Source organism: Piliocolobus tephrosceles, chromosome X (assembly GCF_002776525.5).
Source record: "Piliocolobus tephrosceles isolate RC106 chromosome X, ASM277652v3, whole genome shotgun sequence".
In the NCBI taxonomy this organism is placed as follows: domain Eukaryota; kingdom Metazoa; phylum Chordata; class Mammalia; order Primates; family Cercopithecidae; genus Piliocolobus; species Piliocolobus tephrosceles.
In genome coordinates, this window is record NC_045455.1 from 88,454,449 (window position 1) to 88,473,764 (window position 19,316).

The window sequence follows — 19,316 nt, forward strand, 5'->3', positions numbered from 1 at the left end:
AAACAACCCCATCAAAAAGTGGGCAAAGGATATGAACAGACATTTCTCAAAAGAAGACATTCATACAGCCAACAGACACATGAAAAAATGCTCATCATCACTGGCCATCAGAGAAATGCAAATCAAAACCACAATGAGATACCATCTCACACCAGTTAGAATGGCAATCATTAAAAAGTCAGGAAACAACAGGTGCTGGAGAGGATGTGGAGAAATAGGAACACTTTTACACTGTTGGTGGGATTGTAAACTAGTTCAACCATTATGGAAAACAGTATGGCGATTCCTCAAGGATCTAGATCTGGATGTACCATATGACCCAGCCATCCCACTACTGGGTATATACCCAAAGGATTATAAATCATGCTGCTATAAAGACACATGCACACCTATGTTTATTGCCGCACTATTCACAATAGCAAAGACTTGGAATCAACCCAAATGTCCATCTGTGACAGACTGGATTAAGAAAATGTGGCACATATACACCATGGAATACTATGCAGCCATAAAAAAGGATGAGTTTGCGTCCTTTGTAGGGACATGGATGCAGCTGGAAACCATCATTCTTAGCAAACTATCACAAGAAGAGAAAACCAAACACCGCATGTTCTCACTCATAGGTGGGAACTGAACAGTGAGATCACTTGGATTCGGGAAGGGGAACATCACACACCGGGCCCTACCATGGGGAGCGGGGAGGGACTGCACTGGGAGTTATACCTGATATAAATGACGAATTGATGGGTGCTGATGAGTTGATGGGTGCAGCACACCAACATGGCACAAGTATACATATGTAACAAACCTGCATGTTATGCACATGTACCCTAGAACTTAAACTATAATAATAATAAAAAAAAAAAAGAAAAAAAACTTTTTACTTTAAAGCGCACAGCATTTCACTCTTGAAAAGCACAAAACGAGTTCTGTGGGGACAAACATTTGCACCATGCCTGCCATTCATGCCTGCCTTACCTTTATGGGTTTCTCTCACGTGTTTCAGAAGTTCTGTCCATGTTTTTGCCACAAAGGAACATCCTTTTTGACATACATAGCCTATGTAAAAAAAATTGGTGCATTGTCTGTCATGAATATTCATTGTAAACACTGACTATAACTACAAAGAAAACTTAGGTGCCAATATAATTTTCTATTCCCCTCCTAATAGTATTCAAGTCAGCCTCCTGAGGTGGGAATAAAAACTAAAAAAAGATTTACGTTACAGTAAAACTGAACAGTGGCACAGCAAGGTGCCTCCCTTTAAGGATTTCACCTTCCTGTGAAGCAGACTTCACAGAGTTCCCATCTTCTCAGCATGATCATGGAACAGGCAAACTTCCCAGGAAGGATACCTTTCCCTCTCTAGGTGTTCTCAGGAAGTTGGGTGGGCTGTGTATGGACTCATATCTCCACGTCTTAATTTCCCTTCCCCTGCCTGCTCTATTCTTGCCTCTATTTTCCTCAGCAAATATACTCTGTGGTCGGTCCCTTGTCTGTGGCACAGCACCAGCACCAACTCTCAGTAGTGTTACCATGCCCACCCCTGGCTTCCTCTAGTCTGGCCATCTTGTGTCATACTGCACAAAAAAAGTAGGGTACATTACATTTCAACTCTATCACCAAAAAAAAGTTTTTTTTTTTTTTTTAAAGAGTACAGCTAAGGAAGAAAATAAACTGGAAGGACCCAGAGAAAAACACTGAACAACAAGGGATATGTGCAAAGCACTGAAATGGGATTAATAAGTATACAACAGCAAGGCTTAGTTCCACCCAACTAGAAACTAAAAACAATCAGGCTGCCTCTCACTGTTACTAACCTCTTAAAAAAAAAAATCATAAATTCTAGGAGCTAGGAAATTGAAATACAGATTAGCAAAAATCCCTCAAGGAAACAAATAGATTAAAGTAGTTAATGTAATCAAGTCTTTTTTTTTTTTTTTTTTGAGAAGTGTAACATCTGAAGGCTCTCAAAATGTCACACTATTATCCAAGCCTTGTGAATGGTCAACAAGGAAAAGAATGGCACAGGCAGTAAATATTAATAGAAGTGGTTAAAAATGACAGAAGCATCAAAGCCACGGCTGGAGCATCAGCACATTCGTCCGTGTAACGTGTACCCAGGCACTTGTGAACAAACAACACATTACATGTGAATAGCAATGACACGGTAGTGGAAAAACAGACATATACAGTGCCTCTTTGGACAAGAATGTAAGACCCAAATAAGCAGGATGGTGTCCCCTGCCCACAGAGTTCCCTTCTTTTCAGCGTGATCATGGAACAGATTCAAAGGCACCCAGGATTTGGCATCCCCCTCAGGAGCACACCCAGGCTGTCCGTACACACCCTCGTGGGTCTTGGCATGTCGTTTCAGCTTGCTGGGTGATGCAAAGTGTTTCCCACATCCTTCCTGGGTACACCTGCATTGGCAACACATGAGGTATTAGCCAATCCATTTTCACAGAGAACTCCACTCAGGGTCAGTGGCACTTTGTCCTGTTTCTCCCACTGAAGTCTCTCCTCTTCCCATAACCAAACCCATGTTAAAATGTAGACCTCATCACAGGTGAGATTCAAGTTTGAGGGCAAAACAAGCTTTAGGGCAAAACAAACTGTTGGGAGGAAAAAGTCACATTACTTTTTTGAACCCAATTAAACAGTTTTCATCTTTTTACCTCCAAAAATAAAGTCTGCTTTCATGGTTACAAAAAGATACTTCGAGAGGTTATCTGACTTGGCTTAGGTAAACCCCTAAGCCATTCTGAATCACTTGTGACTAGCTCTCCTAATGATGGTGCACAGGGGGTGTGCAAGAGAGCACAGCGGTAGATGCATCTGCCTCTGTTGAGCAATAAAAAGCACGTGCCCCCTCTGTGCTAAAGCCATCAGCAGCAAAGAAGCAGCAGCAGACCCACAAGCAAGGAGAAGCAGGGTCACTGCAGCAATTCCAAGGCACAAGGCAGCCTGTGCAAGCTGAGGGAAAGTGCCGGATGGCCAGAGCCATGCAGAGAGCCACTGGCCCTTTTACAGGTCTACCCAACTTGTCCAGCCACCCTCACGTTCCTCAAAAAACCCTCTCTAACTGCAGATAAACCCAATTACTTGTTTTGTTCTACAGGAAAAGCATAACGAATGTCTCCATAATGACATTTCATATAGTTGCACAGGTTCTATTTGAATAGTTAAGTAATTTCACAGCCTTTAAGCTTATCTACAACTAGAATAATCTCAAAAATTATTTTCAAACACATTAAATATTTCTTTTAGAGCAAAGTAAACCTTTAAAATGCTCCCAATATGTAAATGTACATATGCAGTACATATTATCAGAAAAATGCTGATTAGGAAGCTTTCAGATTTGTCCCACTGTTGCTTTAAATTTCAATGGCTTTTCAGGTTACAAGTGTTTTTTCATTACATGGATAAACCCTATAGTGGTGCTGAGATGTTAGTGCACCAGTCACTCAAGCAGCATACACTGTACCCAACGTGTAGTGTTTCATCCTTCACCCCCTCCCTGAACTCCCCACTCCAAATCCCCAAAGTGCATTAAATCACTCTGTGTCTTTTGGGCCTCATAGCTTAGCGCCCACTTGGTGAAAACTATGGTATTTGGTTTTCCATTCCTGAGCTACTTCACTGAGAATAATGGCCTCCAGCTCCATCCAAGCTGCTGCAAAAGACATCATTTCGTTCCCTTTATGGCTGTGTAGTATTCCATGGTGTATATACACCACATTTTCTTTACTCATTGGTCAGTGGGCACTTAAATTGGCTCCATGTGTTTGCAGTTGTGAACTGTGCTGCTATAAACATACGTGCATGTGTCTTTTTCATATAGTGACTTCTTTTCCTTTGACTAGACTTCAGATTATACTACGAGGCTACAGTTACCAAAACAGATGGTACTGGTATAAAAATAGGCACTTAGACCAATGGAACAAAATAGAAAACCCAGAAATAAAGCCAAATACTTACAGCCAACTGATCTTGAACAAAGCATATAAAAACATAAACTGGGGAAAGGACTCCCTATTCATAAATGGTGCTGGAAAAACTGGGTCCCTATCTCTCACCTTACACAAAAATCAGCTCAAATTAAATTTATGACCTGAAACCATAAATATAATTCAAGAAAAAACATTGGAAAAAACTCCTCTGGACATCAGTCTAGGCAAAGAATTCTTACTAAGACCCTGACAGCAAATGCAACAAAAATAGAAATAAATAAATGGGACCTAATTAAAAAGCTTCTGCACTGCAAAACAAATAATCAGCAGAGTAAACAGACAACCACATAGTGGGAGAAAATACTGGCACATTATGCATCCAGTAAGAATGAATATCCAGAATCTACAGAGAAATCAGCAAGAAAAACAAATAATCCATCAAAAAGTGGGCAAAGGATATGAACAGACATTTCTCAAAAGATATATAAATAGCCAAAAAACATGAAACAATGTTCAACACCACCCTTGCATTTCCAATCTTATTCACACCTAGAATCCAAGGGATTTTCAGCCACAGGAAGTACCTACTTGAACAGAGGTTCACTGGTGTGCTGGCACTGATGGATTTTCAGCTGCTGATGTTTCTTAAAGGCCTTCCTACAGTCTTCAAAACTGCACTGTTAATTTTAAATTGTAAAGGCTCGTTAGTCTTATGGAAAGTCAAAAAAAAAATCAACAGTTCATAACAGAATCCTCAAGATAAAACTATTTTGGAGATTATATAATTGTTACTTTCACCCTTTTTGTTACTGTAAAATTCTGCTTTATCTCAAAAAGATTTGGCCACTGCACTCCAGCCTGGGCGACAGAGTCAGACTCCGTCTCAAAAAAAAAAAAAAAAAAAAGATTTGAAGGACCATATGACATTTGAAAAAGGAAAAATGTTTCCATTGGAATAGTCTCCCAATACACTTTAATTTGCACAATGTTTGCTTCTAAAATAAAACCTTTATCATTATGATGGCATTAAGTAAATTCAGACATTTGACAGACAAAATTGGGTTGACGCAAACTTTATTTTTCACTTTTATTTTTTAGAGACAGGGTATCTCTCTGTTACCCCAAAATTTTTTGTTTTGTTTTCTGTTTTTGTTTTTTTTTCAGAGACAGCATTTCACTATGTTTCCCAGGCTGGTCTCAATTTCCTGGCCTCAAGCTATGATTATAGGCTTGAGCCACCACACCTGGCTGTAAATGTCAGAAACACAGGCAGTAAGTGTAAAAATAAATTTAAGCCTATAAAATCATACTTACTATATATTGTTTCTGTTGATTTTCATGTTTGCGTTCAAAATGTTTCTTCAAGTTTGATTTTGTGTTGAATTTTTGATCACAACCATTAGCTGCACAACTGTAAGAAGTTGTATAAACCAAAATATTAATCAACCAAGGGAAAGGAAGTGTTAAGACACACATATCCTCCTGCTTTATAAAAGCCAATTATTCCAAACAACAGTAATACTATCAAATGGTCTTAGCGAATTCCAAAGTGTTAAGCCATACCACATAGACCTTTCAACCTGATGACTATCATGTAACAAGATGCTTTTTCATATTAGGCTTCTGAAATTATACACACATCAGTCATCTTTTATACACACTGGGCAAAAGCCTACACCAGGCCTAAATCATGCTGAAGATAAATTATTCTCAGCTTAGAATCTGACAACCTTAATGCTGCTTGAGATGTCATTATAAACTGCATTTCCAGAAAGCCCTCAATAAAACTTGTCTTGGCTTATCATTAGAGGTAAAACAGATACTTAGAGCAGAACCATAACCATTACGTTCCCTGGCTTATCAAGCCATTCTAGTTCTTATCTTGGCATCTTGGCTTTGAATGATCTAAATTCTCTGCAAAGCCGTTTTTTTGTTGTTTCTTTTTTCCAAAAGAAAATTTGTGCCTCTTGTGATGAGCCTTTGTAAGCTTGAGGGATGAAGCAGGACTTCCCTTCCCAGCATCAGTCTTAGCCATCACTCACTGATAACCCTAGGGCAGGCACTGTCCCATTCCTAGGGCCAAGCAGAGACAAACAAGCCAGCAGTGACCATGGGAGGCACAGCGCAGAGGCCCACAAATGGGAGAGACCCTAGAAGCCCCCACTAACTGCAGGGACAGAATGCTGAGTGTTAGCTGGGCAGGCAGCCAACAGTAAGCACACTCTCAGGCCTCCCCTGCAATTAGGGCGGCTCATGGCTAAGTCCAGCCCACCTCTCTAAATAAGGGGGCGTGCCTCTTACGTCCTTTCCTCCTTCCTGCCAGCAGCAGGCTTATGCAACGGCTGGGCCCTAACAGATAGCACAGTGAGGTTGAAACCCAAGATGAAGATGGCAGAGACCAGTTAGAAGGGGCTCCAGAGCTCCTGCCTCTGTATTTCTGTATTTCAGTCACACAAGACAAAGAGCCCATCTTGTTTAAGCATTTCTTATGCTGGGTTTCTTGCCATTCTTCACCCTAAACCTGACACAGGTATGTAACCCAACCGAGTGTGGGGCAGGAGGACAGGCGGGGAGGAGTCCTGACAGGAGCCAAATGGGCGTGAGACACCCCGGCACACTTGGAGACAGGGCTGGTTAGTTGGCAGAGCTGGAGCACAACTTCATGCCCGCAAGTCAATCAAATGGGGCAAGAGAAGCAGAAAAGGGCCAAATCACACAGGTCATTGTAGGACACACTTGGAACCTGCACTTCATATGTAGGCCGTGCTTGAAAGCACCGCACAGCTTTAAGGGAAGCACGCAGGAGGACACTGGGGGAGAGGGCTGGCCTAAAGACTGTCATTCCAGCCAAAGGAAGGGACCGAGATGAGACGGTGGCTGCTGGATCTGATGGGTCAGTTACACGACCTGGCAACCCCCCTGTTGCAAGGGATGGGAGAAAGAACGGAGAGTCCAGGGAGCTGCTTTATCTTTGCTATGGGTCACTGGACAGACAGCGAGGCCACCTCTCCAGACAAGACCATGAGATAAGATCAAAGAGAAAAGTGAGTTCAGTTTGAGTGTGACAAATTTGGGCCACAAGGAATTTTTTATTTTTTTAATAGAGATTGACCTGACCATCTTGCCCAGCCTGAACTCTTGGCCTCAAAGCAATCCTCCCACCTCAGCCTCTCAAAGTGATGGGATTACAGGCTTGCGCCACCACACCCAGCCTACCACATGGCATTTAAGAAGACACAGAGACAGCCAAGTAGCGCTGTCCCGAGCAGTGGGAAACAGGGATCTATAGCTAAAGAGGGGCACAGTCTGGGCTAGAGCACAAGCTGGAAGAGTCACTGTCCAGTAGTTCCTGGTTGCATGGCATTTCCTACCATATCCACCCCCTACTTGGCCAGGACCCCCCACTGCTGCCAAAACAGATGACATTTTTAGTTTTGTTATGTAACTTTCAAGACTTCTTTACAAATAAGAACAAATACAAATACAGTTGCTTCCTGCCTACCCAACACCCACTACTCACCCCTCCCCCACCCCCTAGCTTTTTTACACACATAAAGGTAGGCTACGGAGGACTCTTCTGCACCTTGGTTTTTCAATTAAAGTGCCTTGGTGATTTTCTCATGGCTTTGCAGAGAGCATCTGCATTCATTTTCCGGGCTGGAGGGTATCCCACTGTGTTGATACACTTTACCTTGTCCCCACTTATGAGCATCTTAGCTGCTAAGATTACAGGCACAAACCACCACCCCTGACTAATTTTTGTATTTTTGTAGATATGGGGTTTCGCCATGTTGCCCAGGTTTGCCTCAAACTCCTGGGTTCAAGTGATCCGCCCGTCTCTGCCTCCCAAAGTGCTGGGATTACAGGCATGAGCCACTGCACCCTGCCAGGCTTCACATTCCTGATCTCGTGAGTTAACAATCTTCTTACCAGGTCTATATGCCCAACACAGCCCACTTCAAAAGCCTAAAACCAGGTCTCTACTTACACAAACGGCTTTTCTCCAGTGTGAGTCAGAACGTGGCGGCTCAGATGGTAGTCCCTGATGAAGGCCTTGCCACACCCTTCATAGTCACAAACAAATGGTCTCTAGCAAGAAAAAAGAAAAAGCATGTCACCCCTGCACTAGTTAGTAACTCTGGTATCATTTCAAAGCTTCAACTGCCTAGTGTTAAGGCCACAGGCTTCCTATGCAGAGGCGGTTTCTACTCAGTAAGAGCTGTGCACCTGCTGCAAGACACAGCGTTCCTGCACGAAGTTACACAACATAAACGCCACAACTTCTCACAAAGTCACTACACAGATTTTTGTTCTATGAACAGCATTTAAAATAAGCAGGCATAGCATTTTTAACCTGCTCCCAACCTGGCAGCAGGCTTTCACAGGGCATCTTAAAGATGCCCTGGCTGTTAGCATGGCTTGTCTGCACAGACCCCCACCGCCGCATGATTTAACAAGCCTAGGGCAGAGGAATGAGGGAGGCCTGTCTCATCCCAGACAAGCCCAGTGTCTGTGCTAAGAGAATGCCAAGCACAGCTATAGGAAAGTGTGTCACACCTGAAAAAGCTCACAGGTGCCGGGGCGAAGCAAACGAAACAGCTCAACACCCTAAATGCAACCACCTTCTGTGAACCAGGGGTTGGGAGGGCGTGACTCATTTTGAATCTATAGTAAAAGCCAAACACACACCCAAATAACCAGTATGGTGCATCTAACTATGAAAAGCTACCACCAAGGTGTCCAGGAGGGAGGTACCCAGGCCTCCATGAGAGTACTAGGAGCAAAGCGAGCAAACAGGTACACAGTGAGCTGTATCACCAGGGGCAGAGCCACAGAACCTTGCACAGTGGCAGGCGTGGAGTAGGCTCAACAAACGTGTGTCAAATTAATCTACATGAGAGATTTGGGACAACAAAGATGACTCCAAGTTTTTCAACCTGTATTAAGGAAACTGGTAGTGCCAGTATCCAAAATACAGCACACAGGTCTAAAAGGAAAGGCAAGCTTTTATTTGGATCTACTGGTAATACGGAGCCCAGAATTTAGAGGCTAGAACGGACAAGAAGAAGGGCAGAGGAGCAAAGCATAAAGGATGTTATGCGTGATGCCAGTGGCTACATAAGACTGCAAGAGGGGGTGGGTGGGGTGGAAATGCAGAGGGCAGAAGAGGATCCAATGAAAAGGGCAGACGAGGAAGAGGAAAAGAACCAGAAAAGGTCTCAAGGAGGAAGCCGTCGACCTTCAGTGCTGGAGAGGGTAAGGAATGAGGCCCATGAGGACACCTGGAGGAGGTGGCCCATAAATTAGAGGAGGTGCAAGGGGCAAAGGTATGGACTGCAGCCCAGTGGTTTAAAACATAAGGGCCTTAAGCTGAGGCAGTGAGAAGCCTAGCTCTGCCAAAAACTGGGAAGGTGGGCAGACTCCTCGACCTCCATGACCCTCGTTTTCCTCACTTGTGTGTGACATGGGCTGCCACTTCCTATCATGGTATCTGACATTCTCCTGCCCTCAAAATAAAATCCAAACTCCTACTAGACCTACTTCTCAGAACTCATATTGTGATCTCCGCACCTAAACACACCCACCTGCCTCCCACCCCGAGGGCCACAGGCTCCCTTTGCGTTCTCTCTGCCCAACTCAAATGTCTGCATGGCTAGATCCTTCTTACTCGGCTCACACAGAGAGGGCTTTCCTGACCACAACACTGCATGTCATTCCCACCTATCCTGTGGTCGGCTCAACCCAGGAACGAAGGTCCATGGCAGCAGACACCCTAGGTTTGCCTGCTTTGCTCACTGCTCTCTCCAGTGTGGAGTTATGAAGAAATGCGCACATGCTGCTTTCACGACCCCCGGTACATGTAACCCATCTTCTGTACCAATTCCAGGGGCCAGTAATTGGCAGGTGTCTAGTAGTGGTGGGCCCCCTCAAACCTCGCACTTATTTGCAGATTACCGGAGGCACTTGGCTGGCCGAGACTCACGGTCAAAGAAGGGGAAATGATTGCTTAGTAAGCCCGGAGCCCCGGCATAGATACCAAGGTCGCAGAACGAAGGTCCTAGAACTTCTTGTTTACTTCCTCAGCTCCTTCCCTAAGTCCATGATGTTAAAGCTGAACGCCCCGCACAACGGGGCGTGAGGCCCTAGCCATGACTACAGTGGCTGCTGGGGGGCCACGCGCCCTTCCCAGGCCGCTGGGCAGAGCCCACTGGCGAGCCACCGCCATCCCTAGGTTCAAGGATTGGCCGCTTCGCCCTCCTCACCTCCCCCGTGTGCTTGCACAGGTGCGCGTCAAGCTTCCAGGCCTTGCTGTAATTGGCGCTGCAGTCAGGGAAGGAGCAGATAAACCTCCTGGGAAGCGCGGGGCACGGCGGGGTCGGCGCAGAGCTCTCGCCGGCTGCGATGAACGCTTCAGCGATGGTCAGGGACGACACCGACTCCGCGACCACGGCCGGCGGATCCAGGGCGCTGGCGCCTCCACGCCCCGGGCCAGGCGCGCTGCCATGTGGGGAGACACGTCCCGGGAACCGGCGCGCCCGGCCAACTGCTCCAGGCGGAACCTTTGCGAGACGCCGGCACACTTCCGGGAGCGCGCGGGGGCACCAGGCCCCGCCCCGCGCCGGCGCCGCGGCTGCGCTTGCTCCGGGACATCGCGCATGCGCCAGGAAGGGCCGCCGTCGCCCCCAGCGCCCCGCCCGCCCTGGATAAGAGGCGGGGCTTCTGCGTCCTTTGCAAAAGGCTATTGCGTTTCACAGGCAACTCAAATCTCAAGGCACTGCTTAAATGGGACTTGTTTCCCGTCCTCCAGTACACTCTGGAAAGCACTAGTCTTACATAATTTGTTAGCCTGTTGCCACATTGCTAATGTGTCCTCTTTGTGGATTCGTTTCCTTGCATGCTCTACATGCTTCCTCTGCAAGCCCCAGCTCAGAGGTTCCTAAGCTCAGATTCACGTGGAGAGTATTACAAAATTCCGAACCTCTAAAAGAATAAATACAGATGTCTCCCCATCCTACCCTTCCCCAGCCCCGCAAACTGACCAGGTGGTTGGAAAAAAAATAAAGGAAAAATTTGGGAACACTGCCCTGGAGTCTTGATGACCTGCTTGAAACAAATCTCCAGGTGACTCAGTGCATATTAAAACCTGAGAAGCCCTGTTGAGACGCCCGAATGAATATAAGTATCTTAGTTTATGAGGACCACGTGCCTAAAAAACGTCCTTGGGTACAGGTAACTGGCAGGATGATTTGTGGGATGATCGCCAGATCCGTATTTTTCACATCCTGCATTATTCCAAATCATTAAATCCTTGTCGGAATCCGATGAACAGGTCCCTGCACAGCCGTGCAGTTCTGGAAACAAGCCAGGGCTTAACATCAGAGCTTATGAACCGAGTATTCCAGTTCATGAACACTCCTTTGCCTCAGTCTCCTCATCTTGAAAGTGGGAAAGGTAATAACGCCTGTCTCGTCCTCCGTCCGAAGACAACGGGGCTGTGAGAGAGTGTCTATGTCGTGGGTCCACCTGTTGCTTTCTTTATTTGCCACTCCAGCCCCCGTCCATGGATGAGAGAATTCTACACACACCCCTCCCACAACTCCGGAAGTCAAAAATGGTTGCCGTTGCGCGAGTTCTGGTTTTCTCCTCCCTATGCCTCATGCGCAGGGCCAGGGTGCACGGTAAATCTCTGAGATCCTCCTTTCTTTTGGCCTTTCTTGGCCACTGACCCCATGCAGCATAGCCACACTCATGGCTTCCCCCTGCCTTCCTGACTTGTCCTGTCTCTGGACAATCGTTCTTCCACCTTTTTAGCTTGGTTCTTAGCCCTGTGCGCTGAGGTGTTATATAGCAGGCGAGCGCTGGCTTTCAGCGTCAATCCCTGACATTGAATTCCGACTCTAAATTTAGTAACTGTAGGATTTTGGATAAGGGTTCTTTGAGTTTCTTTTCTTATCTCTGAACTGAGACTGTTAATACCCACCAGTTAGAGCCATTTTAAAAATTAAATGAGATTCTATTAACCAATAGTTGTATTTATTAGGTGCTATCCCCTGTGCTAGACACATTTACCACCAACCTACAGCTCTTCCAACAACTCTCCACGTAAAGCAGCTAATAGGATCCAGGTCATTCTGTATACTCAACAACTGTTGGTCTTTTTTCTTTGTTCTTTCTCACCGTGTGATCCACAGCTCCACCTCCTTTCTCTCTGCAGTTTACTTCCCAATGTGTTTTTCTTTTTTTTTTTTTTCTTTTTAGACAAAGTCTTGCTCTGTTGTCCAGGTTGAAGTGCAGTAGTGGAATTTCGGCAATCTCAGCTCACTGCAAGCTCTGCATCCCGGGCTCAAATTATTCTCCTGCCTCAGCCTCCTGAGTAACTGGGACTACGGGAGCACACCACCACACCTGGATAATTTTTGTATTTTTAGTAGAGACGGGGTTTTACCATGTTGGCCAAGCTGGTCTCGAACTCCTGACCTCAAGGGATCCATCCGCCTTGGCCTCCCAAAGGGTTGGAATTACAGGCATGAGCCACCGTGCCTGGCACCCAATGTGGTTTTCTAATTTTTCTAATATCCCACATTTCTAGATGACAACTGGGGTTTGTGTTTTTTTGTTTTTTTCTTTTTTCTTTGTTTTACTTGAATGTCAGGCAGTCACCTTAAACTCAACATTCTTTGTAAGTCAATCTCATTGCCTTTGTCTGGCTCTACCTCTTTTTGCCCTTTTTCTCTCTGTCAATGGTGGCATAATTCCGTCTCCAGTCATGAAAACTTACAACAGTGGTTCTCAACCCTGGCTGCACGTTAGCCACCTGGAAGCTTTTGAAAATGCTGATACCACCATACCACTGAAATGAATCTCTGATTCAGGGTTGGAAACCACTAACGGTATCACCTGTCTCATCTGCACTTCCCTAGCTGGCTTTCGCACCTGTCCTATCCATTTTCCTTGGCTAGAAAGCTAGGCTTTTCTTTGCCCGAAGCTATTTGGGCCTGGGGAAGAGCTTGAACTCCAATTGGGCTGAAGGTTCTCTTTCAGGGGTCATTAGCCATGGGGAGTTAACGGAATAGATTACATAAGGTCTGAACTGCTTGGGTGGAGTCTACATTATGAGAGAGTAGAATGCCCTGGGTCCACCTGTAACAGCCTGTCAACAGATTTTCCTGCCTTTACACTCTCCTACCTTTTAGTCTCTCTTGCATATAGCTGCCCTGTCATCTCCCTAAAACACCTGAGCCAATAGCTCTAGGGTAGTTTCGTTATAGGTTTAAATTTAGAAGACTAGTATTTGCAAAGCATTTTTATTCCTGCTAGCAATTATTCCTACAAATCAGATAACAGTGCTCAGGCGGGACACAGAAGCCCCAGGTGCACGCCGCCTCCAGGCCCCTTCCTACCTGAGGCTCAATTCCAGGCCCAAATCAAGTTCTGCCTCCTCTAGATAAGCCTCCCCTGGTGACTGCAACCCTCACTCGCCTTCTCTTCCTTTGAAGTTTTGTGACCCTTTCTTTCTATAAAAATCCTCAAATGTGTTGGGCTATTTTTAACTATTCAGGCACATAATTTCTTATTTCCCTGATCTTGATTTAACCTCTATAAGGCTAGGGACTGGAAGATACTCTTTTCGAGTCCTCAGTAGCAAGATGACATGCATACAGGAAGGGCTAACCTTATTATTTGTTAGTTGAATGAACAACTATGAACTCATTGTGCGAAGCCTTAAAGATTTTACATGAATGTCTTCAGCAAGTAATCTTTTGTGTGCAGGGAACATAATTCCATTCAAACTAATCTAATGAAAAGGGAGTTATGCCGGGCGCGGTGGCTCAAGCCTGTAATCCCAGCACTTTGGGAGGCCGAGACGGGCGGATCACGAGGTCAGGAGATCGAGATCATCCTGGATAACATGGTGAAACCCCGTCTCTACTAAAAATACAAAAAACTAGCCGGGCGAGGTGGCGGGCGCCTGTAGTCCCAGCTACTTGAGAGGCTGAGGCATGAGAATGGCATAAACCCGGGAGGCAGAGCTTGCAGTGAGCTGAGATCCGGCCACAGCACTCCAGTCCGGGCAACAGAGCAAGACTCCGTCTCAAAACAAAAAAAAAAAAAAAAAGAAAAGGGAGTTATTCTAAGGATACAAGGGAATCTCATGGGACCAACTGCAGAAAGGCCTCAGGGTGGGAGAGTTGTCTGCAAACGCTTTGGGTCTCAGTCTGTCGTCATTGGAATCTGCTGTCCTCCTTAGTGTCGCTCCCCCTTTGCTCTCCCGGCATCTCTTAGACTGCTGCATTCATGTCCTGTGTGCACATACGTGTGTGTTGCTCAGCTCTCCCTTCCCTGACCTTCCCTTTCCTGCCTCCTGCCCACCCACCCTCCCAGGTTTCAAGTCCTCACAGGCCCAGGCCTCTCCTCACCTCTGCCTGTCTCTCCACTCTTTTCTGTGCAGATCAGCTTCATCCATAAGGCTGCGTTTCTGCCTCTGTGAGTGTAGTTTTCCGAGGGCTTTGACTCCACCCAAACAGCCCAGACCTTATGTAATCTATGCCCTTAACTCCCCATGGCTAATGACCCCCGAAAGAGAACCTTTGGCCCGACTGGGGTTCAACCTCTTCCCCAGGCCCAGAGCTTCGGTCTGGAGGTGATAAAACTGTGGATCATGAAGGTCACCCTCAAAGGTGAAGTTAAACAGAACTATGGTGTGCCTGCCCAAGCGAGTAAATGTCATGTACTAGCCGCCCTTTACCATGTGGCTTTGTTTTGCCCATAAAGGGGGCTGGAGATACTTTCTCCCCATTGTCTATAAATCCATCCACATGACATGCTTCAGTTCTGTAAGTTGGAACTGACAGTGTGCAGGTTCCAAGCCTAGGCCTCAAGAGACCTCACGTATTGCTCCCTGTGCTCTGCCATTGCCACAAGGACCACATTTCTGCATTAGTCTGTCTCAGGAAGAAGAGAGATGTGAGGGGCAAAGCCGAGCCATCCCAGCTGAGCCTGGCCTCCCATCAGCTGACCTATCAGCCAATCCACAGATCTGTGACCATAAATGACTATAAGCCAATAGCTCTAGGGTAGTTTTGTTATGCAGCAATTTTGTGGCAATAGCTAGCTGATACACCCTCTTTGCTGGTGCTTCCCCTCAGCCAATACACATGCTCAGGTCTCTTTGTCTTAGCCTATTTTTGATATAAAGGAATACCTGAGGCTGGGTAGTTTATTTAAAAAAAAAAAAGAGGTTTATTTGACTGATGATTCTGCAGGCTGTACAAGAAGCATGGTGCCAGCATCTGCTTCTATTGATGGCCTCAGGAAGCCTCCACTCATAGTGGGAGAGAAGGGGAGCTGACATCACATGGTAAAAGGAAGGGAGCAAGAGAGAGAAGAGGAGATGCCAGGCTCTCTTAAGCCAGCTCTTGCATGAACTGACAGAGCAAGAACTCTGAACTTGCTTCTGAATTCACAGCCTACCTCGGGATGGCACCAAGCCATTCATGAGGAATCTGTCCCCACTAACCAAACACTTCCCGTGAGGCCCTACCTTTAACAATTTGATCCCTATGAATTTGAATTTGGGGGTCAAATTTCAACCTGAGATTTGGAGGGGAGAAATATTCAAACTACATTACTCTCTCTTCTCATAATCAGACAACTCCCTTTTATGCCTCTCAGTCATTGCTGGATCTCACTCCTTCCCTTCATGGCAAATTTTCTGAAAAGATTAGTCCATGATCTTCTTCTTGTTTGCCTGCTCACACTTTCATCATCATCACAGAAATTTTAAGCATATACAAAAATAGAGTAGTACAAAGAACCCCTTTGGACCTATTATCCAGTTTCAACAGCCAATTTTTTGCCATTCTTGTTTCATCTAACTGCCTCCAGGCCCAATCTACGACTCACAGACCTCAACATATTCAAACCTGCTCTCCCCGCTGACCTCAGGGTTTCCCTGTCTCCATGAGCAGTGCCACCATCCACCCAGCCGAATGAACCCACGGCTCCTTCCCTTCTCTCACCCTTGCATTTATGAAATGATCTGTCACTGTTGATTTTATGTCCCCATCTTCAGTTACACCCAGGGGAGGCTCTGATCCTCTAGTTCCCATCGTCAGCTGTGATTCCATCAGAAAAGGAGTGTTCAGAGAGCAAACCAGCCACCCCCCAGTCATGTGGAAAGAGTCCTGCTCAGGGGCCATTCTCCCCCAAACGGTTCCACATCTCCCCAGTTCTCCCATTAGTCTGCCAAGCCTGGGCCTTCTTTCTATACTATCTGAGTGAGTGTGATTTTATCATGGGCATAGCATGTGGAAATCCACGTTAGCCTCCCCCCTTGCCACTATCCAACTTATGAACGAATTTGCATCAAATAGAAAGCCAAGATCCCTTCCAGCTCTGACATTCTGATTCTTTGATAGGAAATACGGAGATGGTGAGACTTTTTTGAGCTAGAGCTTGGCAAGATAAATGTGATACTTCCAGCTCTAACGTTCTATGATTCTATGATAAGAAAGAGGGAGGTAGTGATAACTTTTTGTATCAGGGCTTGACAGGATAAATATGGTACTAAAGCAAATAAGGATGTAGAATAGGATTAGGAGAGAGTCATAGAGTAGGAAGGCACACTACTCTCCTGACAGTATCATCATCACCAGAGTAGGAGGTCTGGACTCCAGGGCGTGACCATGGAACCAAAGAGAAGGGGGCAGGTAGAAGAAATTTGAGTGTTTAGGTTAAATGGCAATTGAGCAATGGTGGTGGTTGGAGGCACGGGCTTTGGAGGTTGGTAGACCTGACTGAATCCTGGCTCTGGCATTTACTATTTGACCTTGAACCAGATATTTAATCCCTCTGGAGTTCAGGTTTTCTGTACAAATAGATAATATTTATGCCACATTGTGGTCGTGAGAATTATATGAGATAATTCATGCGAGGTGTTTAACACAGAGCCCAGCACATAGTAAGCAATAAAATAATAGTAGTCTTTTTTTGTTTTTTTTGCAATTAGATTACAGAAGGTTGAGACTTGCATCTCGCTAGCAGGCTCTCCTCCTTGCCTCCTTGACCTTCTTGGCATCCACACTTTGCTTTAACCAGCTACCCTGTTGGAGACATCTACAAGGAAAATAATTGCTGGTGGCCTCTGAGCAACAGCCCCCCAGGAACAGAGGCCCTCAGTCAGGAGCCCAGAAGGAACTGGATTCTGCCAGTGATCGTGCAAGCTTAAAATTGTCTTCTGCTGCAGTCACACCTTCAGGTGAGACCCTAACCTGGCTGATTTCTTCATTGCATCCTGGGAGAGGCCCTGAAAGAGAATTCATTTAAGCCATACCTTGATTCTGGGCCCACAGAGACTGTGAGATAATAAATGTGTGTTTGGTTTGAGCCTCTGCGTTTTAGGGTAACTTGTTATGCTGCATAACTGATACACAGAGTCCAGGCTTTTCATGCCACAAAATGACTCTAGGCTTGGTGGTTCTGAACTCACATGGAGGAGGGAGCATTTGAACAAAGGGGGTTCTGGCAGGGCGTGGGGCTCTGACACAAAATCCAGCCATTTTACAAAATGTCTTCCTAACCATAAATCAGATACAGTAAGTCCTCACTTAATAATGTCAGTAGGGGCCAGGCACAGTGGCTCATACCTGTAATCCCAGCACTTTGGGAGGCTGAGGTGGGCAGCTCACTTGAGGTCAGGAGTTCAAGACCAGTCTGGCCAACATGACAAAATCCCGTCTCTACTAAAAATACAAAAATTAGCTGGGCGTGGTGGCGGGCACATGTAATCCCAGCTACTCAGGAAGCTGAGGCAGAAGAATCGCTTGAACCTGGGAGGCAGAGGTTGCAGTGAGCCGAGATCATGCCACTGCACTCCAGCCTGGGCAACAGAGCGGAATTCTGTCTCTAAATAAATAAATAAATAAAATAATGTCAGTAGGTTCTTGGCAACTGCAACTCTTAAAGTAAATGACTTTGAATGAAAACATTTTATTTTTGCCATCAACATTATAGAAATGGCCTTCTCCAAGGACCAAATGGATGTCATTTCACTTTTAAGTTGTGGTTTTCAAAAACCCATCGACAACATTAAGTGAGGACTTACTGTACACAGTGTGACAAGAATGAGTGTAGTTATGATGATAACTGCACAAACTGTCTCAAATGTGGACTGTCCTGGAAAATTCTTCAATGGGTAGTCCCTTGTATGCCAATTTTCCTGTTATCTCCAACGTTATCTCCTCTCAGATGGATGCAGCATAGCCAAGGTGGTTAGTGAGAGCCACTGTCCATGCAGGTCAGGCAAGGAACCAGGACATCACCACAGAAATACACCTTTAACTAAAGAAGCAGACCACATGCTCTGTTTCTCCTCTTATCAGCCACATAGCATGGTAGAAAGACCTTCAGATTGGATCCTAATTGCCATTCATGACTTGAGTCTGACTTTAGGCAACTCTACCCAGCCTGCATAACCTCTTCTAAAGAATGGAGGAGACCCTGCCTGCCTCACTCACAGGGGTGTTAGAAGCATCCCATGAGGTCTTGGCAAGTTAACCTCTCTCTGCCTCATCAGTCAATGATAGTGGTACCTACCTCCCAGTTTGTAAGGATTCAACAAGAAAATACATGTAAAGCACATAGCAAGACACAGCAGAGAGGAATTGCTCAGGAAATGTTAGCTCTTCGCATTGTTATCATTATGATCTGCCTGAACACCTGTGTCAGTGACAAAGTGCCCACCCATCTGACAATAGTGTCTGACCATAGGTTCTCAAATATTGGCCCAGACAGAAAGTGAATGAGTGGGTGAGCACCATTATGTTGGCAAGGTGAGCTGGAAGACAAGGGATTTAAAAAGAGCTCTCCACTTTGCCTCTGGATTGAACAAGAAAGATTCTCACTTCTAGGCCACTTTCCTGCTATATCTCAGTCTCTGAGGAAGCGTCAAGGAGTCACTGACTGTCTAATCGCCCAGTTAGGACAGGTCCCCCAGGTTGTCACCTGTGCCTTTGTCCTGGCTCCCAGCTGAACTCATCAGCTGATTTCTCATCCTCTCTCAGGGTCAGCTTTTTGAATGCTCCCCACCACTTCCCTTGGATGTTTGCTTATCTGGAATCATCCAGCGGGTGGTGTTTAGACACAGTACCATCTTGCCTTCTCGACGATGGGCTCATCTGCGATTCCGGCCCGGCTTCTCTAATTAGCCCTCCTCTCACTTGGTTGGAGCATCACGTTTTCCTGCAGCTGTAATTGACCCTGCAGGGTACCGCCACAGGCTTGGGCTTAATCACTGCCATCCACTTCAAATCCATTTCAGGCTGTGGTGGCCAGATTCCATCTAGTAAGCGAGGCCTAATTGCT

General features: G+C 45.8%; 1 protein-coding gene across 1 annotated transcript in view; it reads right to left on the reverse strand.

Annotated features, from left to right (window-relative positions):
- The window catches only part of GTF3A (general transcription factor IIIA), a 16,525-nt gene extending 5,921 nt beyond the window's left edge, over window positions 1–10,604 (reverse strand). Inside the window, 7 exon segments of the mRNA XM_031934944.1 lie at window positions 979–1,059; window positions 2,350–2,423; window positions 4,542–4,630; window positions 5,268–5,364; window positions 7,942–8,042; window positions 10,217–10,483; window positions 10,485–10,604. Of these exon segments, the coding sequence (XP_031790804.1) occupies window positions 979–1,059; window positions 2,350–2,423; window positions 4,542–4,630; window positions 5,268–5,364; window positions 7,942–8,042; window positions 10,217–10,483; window positions 10,485–10,604 (829 nt within the window).
- Between the last annotated feature and the right edge of the window lie 8,712 nt (window positions 10,605–19,316).